General features: G+C 32.9%; 1 protein-coding gene across 1 annotated transcript in view; it reads right to left on the reverse strand.

The window, feature by feature from the left end:
• RSRC1 (arginine and serine rich coiled-coil 1) overlaps positions 1-15,061 on the reverse strand; it is a 411,876-nt gene that overhangs the window by 219,448 nt on the left and 177,367 nt on the right. The window contains exon 5 of the mRNA XM_023223365.2: positions 7,312-7,348. Within this exon, the coding sequence (XP_023079133.1) occupies positions 7,312-7,348 (37 nt within the window). The remainder of the gene's footprint in view (positions 1-7,311; positions 7,349-15,061) is intronic.

Here is a 15,061-nt window from a genome sequence, read left to right on the forward strand (position 1 = left end):
GGGAAGTGGGGGTTACTTTAATGCATTTAGAATAGTTTTATTTTTAAAAGCTTTAATAACCTCAGGTGCATAAAAGTCAAAAAAATTATCTATATTAAACATAATTCTGAGACTATTAACAATATCATGAAAATTGCATGACATCTTGTCCTTTTTTTTTAAACATCAGCCTGCCACCATTTCCTCACCATTTTAAAAACCATTGTGTCTTATAATAAAACACACAGATCTTTCTCTAGAGGGTGAAAGGAGGAATTGGGGAAGGGCAGAGAAGGGCCCAAGTTCATGCTATTTGAATGACTGGACAATATTAATCATTTATTACAGAAGCAATTTTCAATAAACTTGTAACTCATCAAAATGTATCAGAGAAATGGATCACTTGACACAGCACTGTTTATGACTAGATTATATGCCGGTCCTCAGATTTAAGATCTGTAAACTGCCTAAGAAATTATGACAGTAATATGACATTAACATGACATTAACATTTTATCCACATTAAAGGTATTTTAATTTGCACACATTCATAGGACACACTGTCTGTTAAAAGGAAAGAGAAAGATTTATGGAATTGGTCTTGTTGAAAGAAGAGAAACTTCATGCTGTTTCATCTCATGATCACAGTTTGAGGAAAGTGTCTGTTTTAATATGCAGTTTTACCCTAAACCTCAAATGTATATTGTCTTAGGTGAGAAAAATAAATTAAAATGTTGGGAGGAAAGGTATCTATTATGCTGAAATCCTTAAATAGTGACATGAGCTAACATTTTTAATCAGTGTTTAATAAATTTATTGAGTATATGGGTAACATTAGTGCATTTTGAGATAATACACTCTCAAACTCATTTAGACAAATGTCAAAAACATTTTTTCACAACACAGCAAGAAAATATAAAGCTAAAACTGAAATATTTAAAATGCCATAGATGAAAGTTTAGAATAGGGTTTATAATCTATTTTTGCATTTTCTAGCTCATGTTGTATATTAACTGAATTCCCAAAAGTATGATAATAATCCATTAACTGTGTTTATGCTTGTGTTAAATAGAGCTATTAGTCTGAAAACTGAAATACGGCAGTTTGATTTTCAAGTCCTATGTAAAATAGTCTAAAACAGAAAGGAAAGGGCTTTTATTGGAACCTGATTGTTATTGATGAATACCTAATAGCAATGGGCCTGCCTACATTTCTGGCAAGCAGAACTATATTCTTCTAAACCACTGATGGGCTAAACAAACTATTAATGATGGTTGCTTTTCAACACTTAAAATGGTCAGACTGTGTTACTTGACCACAAGGACAAGTAGGTCATCACTCTCAAATGTTATACAATATAAGAAACATAAATGAGACCTCTGTGGAGAGACAAAACCCACAGGTATGGCTCCAGAGTTCTTTTGCTATTCAACTATTAATAGAAAACAAATCCCACTTAAAGCTGTAAACACTTGTAACCCTTTTCACTAAAAGATGTATTATCATTCATTTAATTTTCCACTTAAAGCTTAACAAGGTATTATTAGTCCTAGGTTCCAACTCCAGTCCTGAAAAATACAACTTAACATCTAAACCAAAAATTTTAAAACAAATGTCTGACTCTTGCAAGATAAGATGAATTTTTTGCCCCTCTATAAACTTTTTGGAGTACTCCTTCCCCTGGGTTTATGAATACCCAACCAATCATTCATAGGTTGCAGAATAATACTCAATGAGTACAAGGAAAACACCTAGATTCTTCACCAGATTCAGAAAGCCTTCTTCACTGGACACATGTCTTTCAACTGAATGCCTTTTAATGTATTTTTCTTTCTGGTGGTCACTGAACTAGCAGCATTAACCTTGCCTAGGAGCTTGTTGAAATGCATAATTTCAACTTGTGCCCCAGACCCAAAGAATCAGAACGTGCTTTAAGCAAGAATCGCAGGTGACTCAAATGTACATTAAAGATGGTGAAGCACTGCCCCAGATCACTCTGTACAGTTACTACAAGCCACTTCTATTTATTTGACTTTCAGAAAAGAGAACAAAGGAAGCTTTAGAAACATCATACTGATCAGGATAATTCATTTCATTCCTTGCCAAAGGGGGCACAGCACAGCTGTCCTTCTTTCAAGCCAGAAACAACCCACGAAACTATTTTGACCTAAAAAAGTAAAATTTTTCATACAGCTCAACCTAATATTTTCTGATCTAAATCCTTCTCCCAAGAGAAAAGGATAGCATCATTTTTATAGTTTGCTTATAAAATAATAATAGCTGTATTGTCATCAAATGGCAAGGCTCTATCTCCTATGTTTTTTTCTTAATTGGAAAAACAAAAACGTGTTGACTTCATTAAACCCCCAGCTGAAAGTAAACATTTGAATCCCCATTCAGTAGTCCAATAAGCATCACTACTCACTACATTATCCAGAACTTTAAAACATAATGGTAGGAAAAACATGGAGACGCCAGGCGTGGTTGCTCATGCCTGTAATCCCAGCACTCTGGGAGGCCGGGGAGGGTGGATTATCTGAGGTCAGGAGTTTGAGGCCAGCCTGGCCAACATGGTAAAACCCCATCTCTAGTAAAAATATAAAAATCAGCTGGGCATGGTGGCAGGTGCCTGCAGTCCCAGCTACTCAGGAGGCTGAGACAGGAGAATCACTTGAACCTGGGAGGTGGAGGTTGCAGTGAGCCGAGATTGCACCACTGCTCTCCAGCCTGGGAAACCAAGCAAGATTCCTATCTCCAAAAAAAAAAAAAAAAAGGAAGAAAAAAGAAAAAAACATGGAGTCAGCACCCTTTGATAGAACAAGAAGAACTCAGAGTCAACTTTCTACAACTTTGGAGCAGCATTAAAAAAAAAAAAAAAATGCCAGGAGCAACATCTAATAACCACCCACCTCCACTCCTTCAACCCTTCTGTGATAAAAGATATAATCCTGGGGTTACTATCAGAAGGACTTTCATCTGTAAGTGATTATTCATCAAATTTAAAAAATTATTTTCTTAAGTTCATTATAAAATCTAATTAAGCACAACAGTATAACAACAGTATAAGCAGTGTTTTCACTCATTTTCTTTAAGCCTTAAAAAATGTTATAGGCACTGAGCTATGACACAAACCCACTGAGTATGCAGCATTACTTCTTGGAACCTGAGGGTCAAGAGAACCTATACACACATGAAGCATGTGCTACCCATTGTGCTGTTAGCAATAAACCACTTTGCCTCTGACCCAGGAATCTCATATCTTCTGCCAGCATCTATACAACTGTGGAAGACATGCAAGTAGGCTAAAATCTCAGACGCTTAATAAAGAAACACAATAAATATAATGATACACACAGTAATTTTTCCAGGATACACTGTTAAGCAAAAAAAAAAAAAAAAAAAGAAAGAAAAAGAAAAAAGAACATACACATACACACACACACACACACACACACACACAGTTTTACCCCCCCCCCCAAAAAAAAAGGATTAATAATAAACTAGAAGTCAATAAAACTGGCTATTTACAAGGGGTGGAAGAGAATAGGCTAGAAAGGAAGAGAGTGACACACCTCTCTGAGAATACCACTGTGTATAATTTTGACCTCTGGAAGCATGTTAACATCATACATGTTCAAACATAACTAAATCAATAGGAATGGGGACAAAGACACCTAAATTGAATGCAAACAGAAACAAATAAATGCAACTATATTTCAAATGAATAACATAACTATACTCATTGGAGAAAAGGAACTGCAAATAAATCTTGAACTCTTTTTAATAGGGTTGTTTTACTCAAAGTATGCTTGTAGCAATTCTAAAACTATTTTATGTACATTATATGACTGAACAAAGGAGTAACTGTATTGGTGTTATTAGGAGTCAGGGTTCTCACTTGTTATAAGAACTCAGAAGCCATAATGAAAAGATTCTCTCTTGATAAATCTGGGACAATCTGAGCATCAAAATAAATAAGGAAAGTAATTGACAATAACCTATTTAATAAAATTAAAATCATGAGTCCTTACTCCTGATAAATAGATAAATAAAATAAGGAAGGTGGGCTCTTCCTTACTGTAGAATGCTGGCTGTAACATGGAGGCAGCAGTAGAATTGGAAAATCTATATTTTGCAATCATCAGACAAGAATCATCAATAGATAACAGAGCAGCAGCCTTCAAAGTCTCAGTCTAGAACTTTAAATAGGCATAGACTTTATGGGTAGTGAACGAGTTTGTGAAAAGAAAAAGAAGATGGTATTGGACAGCATATTATAAAAAATTTAAGCTGAGGAAAATGAGATACTAGGACAGTTCTCGGGATCACCTGGCAACATTGAGAGAAATAAATGATTAAAAAAAAAAAAAAACAGAGACGGTGAATCAATGGTTTAGGATATTGTAAAAAACTTAAGTAAAGGAAATCAGTCCTTGAAGAAGTTCCAGGGGAACAGTCCACCTACTCCACCCTTTTTCCCACAGATCCACACTTGCTTTCTCCTTTTCAGGGTTACATCTAACTATATACCAAGAAGAGCATATACACATATAGTACAAAAACAGGGCAACTACGTTACCTGGTAGCAAGTATACAAGTGACATATGTAATTTTTCTTAACTTATTAAAATGTATATTGGCTTTTATCCCCTTAGAAGAATGCTAATTCTCTATGATAATCTAAGTAAATAATTTTTAAAAAATAAAGACTGAAGAAAGCTATACAAAGAGATTAATTCTAAATGTACAGGGTGCTTTTCTCATTTTAATTTTATCATATATTTTTTAACACTGATCTCTTCAAAAATATACTTCTAATTGTATTTGGATATACAGCCAATTCAAAGAAGAGCTACATATATGCCAGAAGGCTCTAAACAATCTGCTCAGCAGTGAAAGGGAGAGACACAAACCTCAGGTGCCCACAGGTACTAGACAGAACAGGTTTCATTAATGCTCAACCCATAAATTGTGAGGTTAGCTCCATTTTAGGCATGGACCTTTTTAGAAAGGTTTATAAAGGTATTCTTCATAACATCACTGACTTTACTGAGTATTATTAATGTAAAATGCAAGATGGATGAATGGATGGATTAACAGACACACGGATAGATGAATATTGTTAATAGTTCACAGTTAGTGGGTCAATTACAACATCAAGTTACAGTCTTTCAAACAACTAAGATAAAATGCATTCAAGTCATCTGCTTCTTACTCCCTAACTGTATGCTAGTCCTGGCTCTTTATTCCCAAAATGCTTATCTTTGAAATATATTTGAGGTATATGACATAAGTAAAAATGAAATATAACTTAGTGTCAAAAACAGGGAAGAATACTTAATATACAATTATTCTTCAATGAGTAGCTATGTTTTATACAAAGTTTTAAAATAATTTTAGCCAGAGTCCTCTTTCTTCAGATGAAATGTTATTTAAAAGTTCAAAAGTTTACTGTACAAAATAACTAAAAGTGGAACTATTTTGGTTAAAGTGAGTAGTGGAATTCTGCAGTACCAACTGCTCTGGAGAGCTTTCCGGGCAGCCCAAGGCACGGCTAGAAAAAACAATGCTAGATAAAATTATGAGTACAATATAAATGTGTGAAATAGTTACTGAAAATGAGATGCCACTAGTAAGTATAAAAAGTACAAAATTTAAACTAGTAAAACATCAAAGGCATTTTTATTTACTGAAGAACATGAACAAAGTAAATATAAAGTCTTTTTAATAAATAATAATTTACAACAAAAGTATAAAAGACAGGCCAGGTGGCTCACACCTGTAATTCCAGCATTTGGGGAGGCTGAGGCGAGCGGATCACCTGAAGTCAGGTGTTTGAGACCAGCCTGGCTAATGTGGTGAAATCCTATCTCTACTAAAAACACAAAAAAATTAGCTGGGCATGGTGATGGGCATCTGTAATCCCAACTACTGGGAAGCTGAGGCAGGAGAATTGCTTGAACCTGGGAGACAGAGGTTACAGCGAGCCGAGATCGTACCACTCACCAACCTGGGAGAAAGAGTGAGACTCCATCTCAAAAAAAAATTAAAAAATAAAAAATAAACATAAATAAATAAATAAATAAAAATAAAAAATAAAAGATACCTCATTTTGGCACTATGATAGCTGTTCTTCCTTGTTGTAAGCCCCTAACTGATACTGGAATGTGATGTTACAGATTAACATGTTTATTCTGATGTCCATATGTCCTAAATCTATGTGCTATTATGAAGTGATAAACGGTGGTTCAGGAAATACTTTTTAATGATGAAAATAAGCATGTTATTTACTAACTTCTAATCCCCAAACACATAGCTCAAATTTTCTATTGTATCCTCCTTTTAAATAATTAATCTCTAATTTTTAGGATCACTTTTAAAAGTCTAGGCTTCCTCAGTTTCCATCAACTGTAAAAGAAAAACCAAAAATTCCTGTAAAAAAAAAAAACTGCTATAAGTCAAAATGAAGCTGTCTCTTTCTACTGTTTGCTTTTGTGGAAGCAGAACAAAAGTACATTAATAGTTAACAAAGCTACAGTATGATATACGAATGAAGTCTTGCATTAAAAAACTACTTAGACTGTATTTACAAAAGAATCTGTACCATCAATTATTCAACATTTGGATCTGACCAGAAACTGGAGGATGACTCTGTAATGCTCACTTTAAATGAACTACTTAATGTTGTAATAAACACTCAATACAGTGGGCTCAATGAATTTCAGACATACTACAATTGTATGGGTTTTCCAATTTTTTGATCAATAACAGATTTTAATGCTAAATCAGTTTGAATCTCACTTTTCTCTAAAATGTTTACTTAAACCAAAAATTTTGCATCTCAATTATTTTATATTCTAAATCTGAATGTAGTTTAAACCAATGCATTATTCATAAAGCAAAGACATGAGGAAAGACAAAGCTATGCACTTCTTTCAAAGCTGCTAAATTGCTAAAACATAACATATTTATGCATGCAATATTTGATTGTGTTTTTCTTAAAACACAAGCTTGTTTTCATCAGATCAAGATATGCCAAAAATTCTATACCAAACAATTTTTGTTTATAATTAAAGCAAGCATCAATCCAAGGATTGTCATCCATTTTATTTCATCTCTACATCAAAAAAGAGTAATTTAAAAAATTTTTAAATTCCCTTGAAATGATAAGAGAAATGAAAATGTAAGTGCCTTCACATAATAACAGTAAGCTGACCCTTTGGGAAATGGTTGACTTTTCAATACAAGGTATTCAAAGCTCATTCAAAAGTGTTCATTTAGAATGCAGATATCAAAGATGATGCAAATGTTCAAGAGAAAATTAGAACTTACCAGATGTTCTAATCCAGCTTTGATGTTTCCAGATTCCCTAAAATAGAAGAATAAAAGTTCTAAATAGTTGCTAAATCCTTGTCTGCTCTAATTTTTTTTTACCTCAAAAATGTTTTGTAAACCCTTGTAATTTTTCATATGTATTATGTTCATAACACTGTTTTTAAGGACAAAACAATTTTTATCAAAAGTGAACAGATAATTTATATTAGATTTACCACGAAATTGGTATTTCACTAAAAGAAGTTTCAGATTTTTCAGTCAATGAAAAACATAAAGAACTCACAAACATCATTTTACTCTTCACACAGTTATCTATTCCTTTCACATTAGCTTTTCTATTAGAAATTTTGTTTATTTTATTATTTCCAACATTATGAAAATGTTCAAATTTACAGATTCTATCTACCACCCATATTCTACAACTTATATTTTATTATATTTGGTTTCTCAAATATCCATCCATCAATGGTTACATTTTTACAAAAAGAATGTACACATAAAGAATACATTAGTGAGTACATAGCTAAATAACTAAATCTTAACCTATTTTCTCTGTCATTAATTTTATGAATTTAATGTACACTACAAATCAGGACCTGAGATCGTTTTAATATTAAAAAAGAAAATATCACCAAAGAAATCATAAACATCAAATATCATGATATATTTTAAGTATTAAATTTTCTGCTTTTTACTGTAAAAGAGACTGCTTATGGAACTAAAAATACAAGTATCTGTACATGTAACAAACATAATTTAAATATAGATTTGTTGAAATGTGGCAAACAGTTAAATTTTTTTCTAATTTCAATCTGTACCAATTTATTTACGACAAATGAACTTTGGCTTTTCTCATTCTGATCAAGCAGTATTTTAGTTCCATTATATGTACCAAGCATTACCTTTTTTAACAAAAAATAATAATCCTACCACAATGCAGAAAGTAATTATTAATATAAATCCTCCAACAATAAACAACATTATTATATTCATGATGTTTAATCTTCTCCCCACATCTCCTCGCTTCTCTGAGAGGTCTCAACTTTCTTTTCTATTTCTGTCTTCTACTTTTTCTTTGCCAAAGATATACTTACCTGTTTCCTTTGTCTTGCTATACTATCTTTCCAAATTTCTCCATTTTTATTCCCTTCAGATTTGCTGCTGGAAAACTGTACTCATGGCTTCCAATCTTTGCTCTCACTGCCCAGTCTGATATATTAGGAGTAAATTCCCACTTCTACTGATTAGCACTAATTTTCAGCCATTCTCTTCTGTATTTCCTGCTTCTGGCAATCTTAGAAAAACTATATATTCAATGTTTAGATATTTAATGGTTTCTGAAACTCATTATTTAATCTCTAATGTCTGTAGTCGTACTGACAAATGATAGGAATAAATTACTGCAAGGTGTGAGAGAAGGCTACTATCTATATAAATAATTATTTTATACTTTATCATTACAAAATTAATGCATTTATCAGAGCTGGAAGTCAAATGAATCTTTACATTTTCACAAGAACATTCAAATACAGTTATTTGTATAACTTAAAATTTAAACAAAAAAGTAACATATAGTGAAACATCTGAACAGGGCAACATATATGTAAGTGTGTGTGCGCACACACACACACACACACACAATAAATAAAATTAAGTCTTCCTACCATCACTGACTCTCAGTTCTCAATCTTGGTTTATCCTTCTGAAGATATTCTATGCACTCGTGTGTGTGTGTGTGTGTGTGTGTGTGTGTGTGTCCCCCTTCTATGTCTGTTGAAATCCACAATAGAAGCATATTATACACCCCGTTTTGTATCTTCACTTGGCAATCTATCTTAGAGTCTGTGCTATATAATACACATCTACTTCGCTTTCTCCCACAGCTACATTGTCACAAAATGGTTCTTATTAGAAAATAATATTGCAATATAAAAAGAACACAAGTGATCAGATTCAAAGTATAAGTCCATACTTCAGTATCTGAAACAGCTGGGGATAGACATGCTTTATCAGAATATTTCAGATTTTAGAAAGGTTAAGGTATGTCATACAATGGTGCCAGGAGGGTCTGATGCAGCATCTCATCATCATACACATTAAATAATTCTGAAAGAAACCTATTAATGTCCACACAAAATGGGATAAACAAAGACTGTAAATAGTCTCATTTCAGGGTAGGTTTGCTGTCAACTGTATCTGCCACAATCTTAGGGAAAATCACTTAATTTTCTGAGATACCTGTATTTTAGAATGAGGACAAGAAACTGTTCTTTAAAACAAAAAGAAAATGTATAGGCTATTGCTTTGCCATGTTTCTAAGTAATTCTTTAAATTAAAAGATATTTATAAAATGTTTTGAATGGCATGGCTGAGAGAAAACTAGACATTATTCCTGGCACATTCCCTTTCCTTCACTATCAAACGTAACCAAATGTAATCAACTACAGGGCCCTGGCTATCCAATATCCTTAATTATCATTAGATCTAACAACTTCTATCTTCACAGCTTTTATGGTATTTCAGTCCATCATCTTTTCTCCCTAAATTGCTGCAATATCCTCTTATTGAATGTCAATAGTTTCTGCCTTGTCCCATGTCAATTTATTCTCCATTAACACAGCAACATTTTTCTAAAATGTAAACTTATGTCAATTCTCTTCTTAAAATCTACAATATCTTACCAGACTGCAGTTTACCTATTCCCTCTGTTATCTTGTCAATGCTACATTACATGAAAAGTAACAACAGCAGCCACAACAAGCTACTAACCTGGTTTCACTCACCAATGAACCACTTTCTCCCTCTACCTAACATGCTCCTTTCCTCCCAGCCTCCTCTAATCTTCCCTAACAAAAATCCACCCTTCAGGACTCATCCTAAACCATTCTTCAATTGGGGAAAACTCCTCCCTTTCCCACAAATCACGTAATGAATTCTTTCTATTTGTTTCCATAACACTCTGGGCACGTCCCATCACAGAACTGACCACAGTATTTTATAAATGCCAATTTACTTTCCTACTTACACCAGTGAAGTTAAAACTCCTTGACGATATGCATTCCATCTTTTTAATTTTTATATTCCGGCACCCAATAAAATGACTGAATCAATATATTTAAGGATATGACATCTGAATCACAACTACAAGCTTGGGTACAGAGTCAGTAGCAACCAGTTCAGGTCTCTGAGCAGTACTACACAGTCCCACTCTATCTCCAACCCATGTAAAGAGCAAGGCAATTTGCAACACTGAGCTGCTGCCTGAGATAAAACAGTAGTATTAGGAGGAAGGTACAGGTGCATGTATGTGCACGAACATGTGTAGGGTGTGGGTGGTTATTTATTTATTTATTTATTTTTACTGTTTTTGAGGGTGTGGGAGCCACAATGGGGAAAGTAGTTGAGGCTACACTAGAACACTAGAGGTTGTCCACTCTAGTTTTTAAATTAGCCTGGAGAAGCACAAGTCAGATCTTAGGTTTTTACCCCTCCTTTTAGATTAAAATTACTATCTGAGGCAGCTAAATGCTGTTAGGAAAAAATAGATGAACCCACAAGGAAAACTGTAAGATGTATAAACCAGAATTTAAAAAAATAATAATCTTATCCAGAGAAAACAGAATAAACAAGAATGTGAACATAATAACATCTTCAAAGGGATGATTTTTAGAAATCTAAGTATGAAAATGAAGTTTTGAAAAAGAACCAATATATGATAGTGGGTATTACAAACATAATCATTTGAAATAAAGAACTCAGAGGATGGATTGAAAACACAATAGATACAGACAGAGGATGAATTCATAAGCTGGAAAACTGGGTAGAAGAACTGTTGTAGAAGGCATAGGGAGGGGGCAAAAAGACAAGACAAACAATTGATAGAATTAAGAACAGGAGTAGAAAGAAGTGTTAACATCTATATAATGAGAATCCTAGAAGGAGGGTTAAAAAAAATGAAAGAGAAGAAATATTTGAAGAAATAATGACAGAGATTTCCCAGATATAAAAATATTCAAATCTCAGGTTGAAAGGGCACATAGAGTGCTGAAAAGGATGCTTAAAAATCCACAGCAAAACATATTATATGGACATTTAAGACTATAATGGATTAAGAGAAAAGTCAAAAAGCTTCTGGAATGAAAAAGGAGTCCCCTACACAAAGGAAGAGTAACACTGATATTAGATTTCTCAACACTAAAGTGAAGACAAGAAGACAATGGAGTAATAATAACTCTCAAGATAAAGTGTTACAGGAAAAGAACTGTGAACCAAGAATTAACATATAGCTAATAAACTATTATTTAAATACAAATAAATGTAAAGAAATTCTCAGCATGCAAGGTTTCAGAAAATTCACCACACAAAGACATTATTTAAAAGAACTCTTGAGGAATATAATGCAGTTAAGAAGGGAAATAAATTCAGGAAGAATCAACAAGGTAAGGCAAGTAAAGGATGGCCTAGAATTGAGCAATTATTGTAATCTAAGTAATCAGTAACTAAAAAGAAAACCAGAGAAAGTTCATCCATAATCACCTGGAATTGAAATTCCAGAAAAGATTTTCAGATTGGATAAAAAAAACAAAATCCAGCAACGTATTATTTACAAAAGACACACAATACAAACCGATTCAGAAGGGTTTCCCAAAAAAAGGTTTCCCATGACTCCAGGCAAATATGAACCAAAAGAAAGCTGGGGCAGCAAGTTTAATGGTTTAATGACAAAATACATTTAAGTTCCCTACTCCCATACATACATATGTATGTATTATGTATGTATACATATGTATGTATGTATATATGAAAAGAAGGTAATTTTAGGTAATATAAACATATATGAGAGTCAGAGACTTAAATATATTCTAGTCTAGTGAAAGATAAACCAGTAAGTTTTCCTTTATATCTGGAAGGTTTGCATATACATAAAGCTTAACATATCACACTGGGACACCTAAGTTTACTCAAGTTCTCCATGAAAATCAGTTTTCTTTACTTTTACTTTGGTCAGAAAGATAAGGAAGAATGACCATCTCAAAACAACACAGGTAAAGTATCATGAGTACATAAATACAACACAAGACAGTATGACATACAATACTGGTTTTAGAAGCAGAGTGCCTACACTCAAATTTAAACACTACTACAAAATAGTCATGTGAGCTTGAGTAAAATCCAACTTTTCTCAATCTCAGATTGTCCACCTATGATGTGAGGCTTACTTGCCTTACCTAACATACCAGGTTGCTGTGAAAGAGTAAGAAGGATAATGTAGATGAAGATAAAAAATAAACTATAGATACGTTATTATGAAGGAGGATATTTAAACACAAAAGTCTTAAAAGTGATTCTAAAAGTTTTAATGAATTTGAAAAAATAGAGAGGCAACATCCAAGACATTGATAGAAGGATCTTACAACAAACGGTATAAAACCTGTCCTCTTTAGTGGTCTGTCTCTTGGGTTGTCCCTGTCATGACTTCATCAATATTTGTGCAACTCCTTTTGCCCTGTGCTGAAAGCAGACTTAATTCAATTATAGGTCTCAAAACTGATAAAATGGTCCTGAAGTGGAAAATGGGAAGAGATTATTGGCAAATGAATAAAGATTTGTATTGAACTAACACACAGGAGTACAGCAGGTCTTTTTTTAATCATTCCCTGTCTTAAATCTTCTGGGAACCATGAGTTTCCCTTCCCCTCATGCAGCACATCGATTTCTGAATTAGACTGCAATATTAAATAATTAATATACTTGCCATGATTGATGTTCTGCATTAGTTGAATATTAGGTTATCAATCAAAATCCACTTGGTTTAATGTAATAATATTGAAAAAGTGTCACAGGCTGTTCATCCAATTTGTAGTTGAGGCAGCACAGATAGTAATGTTGGCATAACACCAGGCTCTAAAGCAGGAAATGCAGTGGCTCAACATGTATGAAGCAGACATTTTAAAATTAACTGGGAAAAGGCTGAGGTTGACCTAAATAAACCAGGTAGCACCTGATAGTTTCAATCTTAGGCGTGAGAAGATGCCATGTATCAATCATGCCATGGCGGGCAAGAAAAAAATTAAAACTAGGTATTACTTTCCCTTTGTTAGAAACAAATTTCATTATTTTTCCAAAAGAAATATACTCTAAGTCTAAAATCTATTGCTATAATAAAGCTTATGTCCTCTTAAGAAATTTGTAGACAAAAAACTAAGATATTTTAGATCTAGTCTTACTAGAAAGTCATTGACTTTTCTTTCCTTTTCTTAAAACAGAAGAACAATATCCATCATACCAAGTGAACATTCAGATTTTTAGTAGTCTAGAGGAATCAAGTTAAAGAGCCACACTTAATAATGATATTTATTTTGAAAAAATACTGTTCTTTCTGATGATGGCAATTTCCTTTACTATTAATATTTTGCATCTACATTTGTCAAAATATAAGCTTAGGAAAATAACTTAAATTACTTTCCCAGTCAAGTAATGACAATTTTTCTCATCATTCCCTATTATCTCAATCCGAAATCTATTATAGATTTACTTATAAAAGTGATTACTTAAAAACAATTTTAAGAAACAAAAGATATCTAAAAGAAAAGTGACTTTTTTGGGGGGATGAGTAGAAACTTAACCAAGTAAATATAAACCAAAACCATTTCAAAGAGCAAGCCAAAATTCCAGTGAGGGTTTAGTTATAAAATACTCATAAACCATAAATCACGTAACTAATTGAAGTAGCATTAAAGTATCATTCCACTGAATAAGTCCTTAGTAAATAAAACATTAAATATATAATTTTATATAATTATATATAAATATAATTATAATCAGTAATATATGTATTATCCTATGTAAAAAATGTGTATATATACAGTAATTATGAAAAGTGGAGTTAACTAGTAAAAATAATAATTTTTTTTAGGAGACATTCTGTCACCCAGGCTGGAATCCAATAGAAACATCTAGTTAGACCCTAATTCCTGGGCCCAAGTGGCCCTCCATCCTCAGGCTCCTAAGTAGCTATGACCGCAGGCATGTGCCACCACACTCAGTTAGTTTTTTTCTTAATTTTTGTAGAGATAGGTAGGGTCTCGCTATGTTGTCCAAGCTGGTTTTGAACTTCTAGCCTCAAGTGGTCCTCCCACCTCAGCCACCCAAAGAACTGGAATTACAGGTGTGAGCCACCACACCTGGCTGAAATAAAAATGTACAGTAGATTTTTTGTCATCAACTAAACATATTATTTAGTTTTAAAAGATTAGTATGCTGCAGTTTTCTATGGATATAAGAGCTAAGATCATGGGTAATTTTGTATTTTTTCTTTCATAAAGCAAAATCTACAGGAGTTGGATTTTTACTTGATGTCACTGAAGGCTTATAAAAGCATGACCACATACATTATTAAAAATCTACATTTTCCATCTCAAACAATAATGAAAGCATTTTTACATGTATTAAATTTGGTTATGTATCAAATGTTATTGATGAATAAAAAGTTTGGTATAATATAAATCTAAGAAAAAGCTGAGTTCTAATTTCAGCTCTACTATTTACTCATGGTCTTTGTTCAGTTATATATTTCTCAAATTTTTCTCACCTTACATTCAAAATCACAAATTAATAAGATAATCAGCATATAATACAGAAGTCACTCAGTAAATACTGGTTCAATACAACAGCCTAATAATGGACCAAATGACTATACTCCACTTCCAAAACAAAAAAAAATCTTTACATAAGTTTCAGCTTTTTT

The sequence above is a fragment of the Piliocolobus tephrosceles genome, chromosome 2 (genome assembly GCF_002776525.5).
Source record: "Piliocolobus tephrosceles isolate RC106 chromosome 2, ASM277652v3, whole genome shotgun sequence".
Lineage (NCBI taxonomy): Eukaryota > Metazoa > Chordata > Mammalia > Primates > Cercopithecidae > Piliocolobus > Piliocolobus tephrosceles.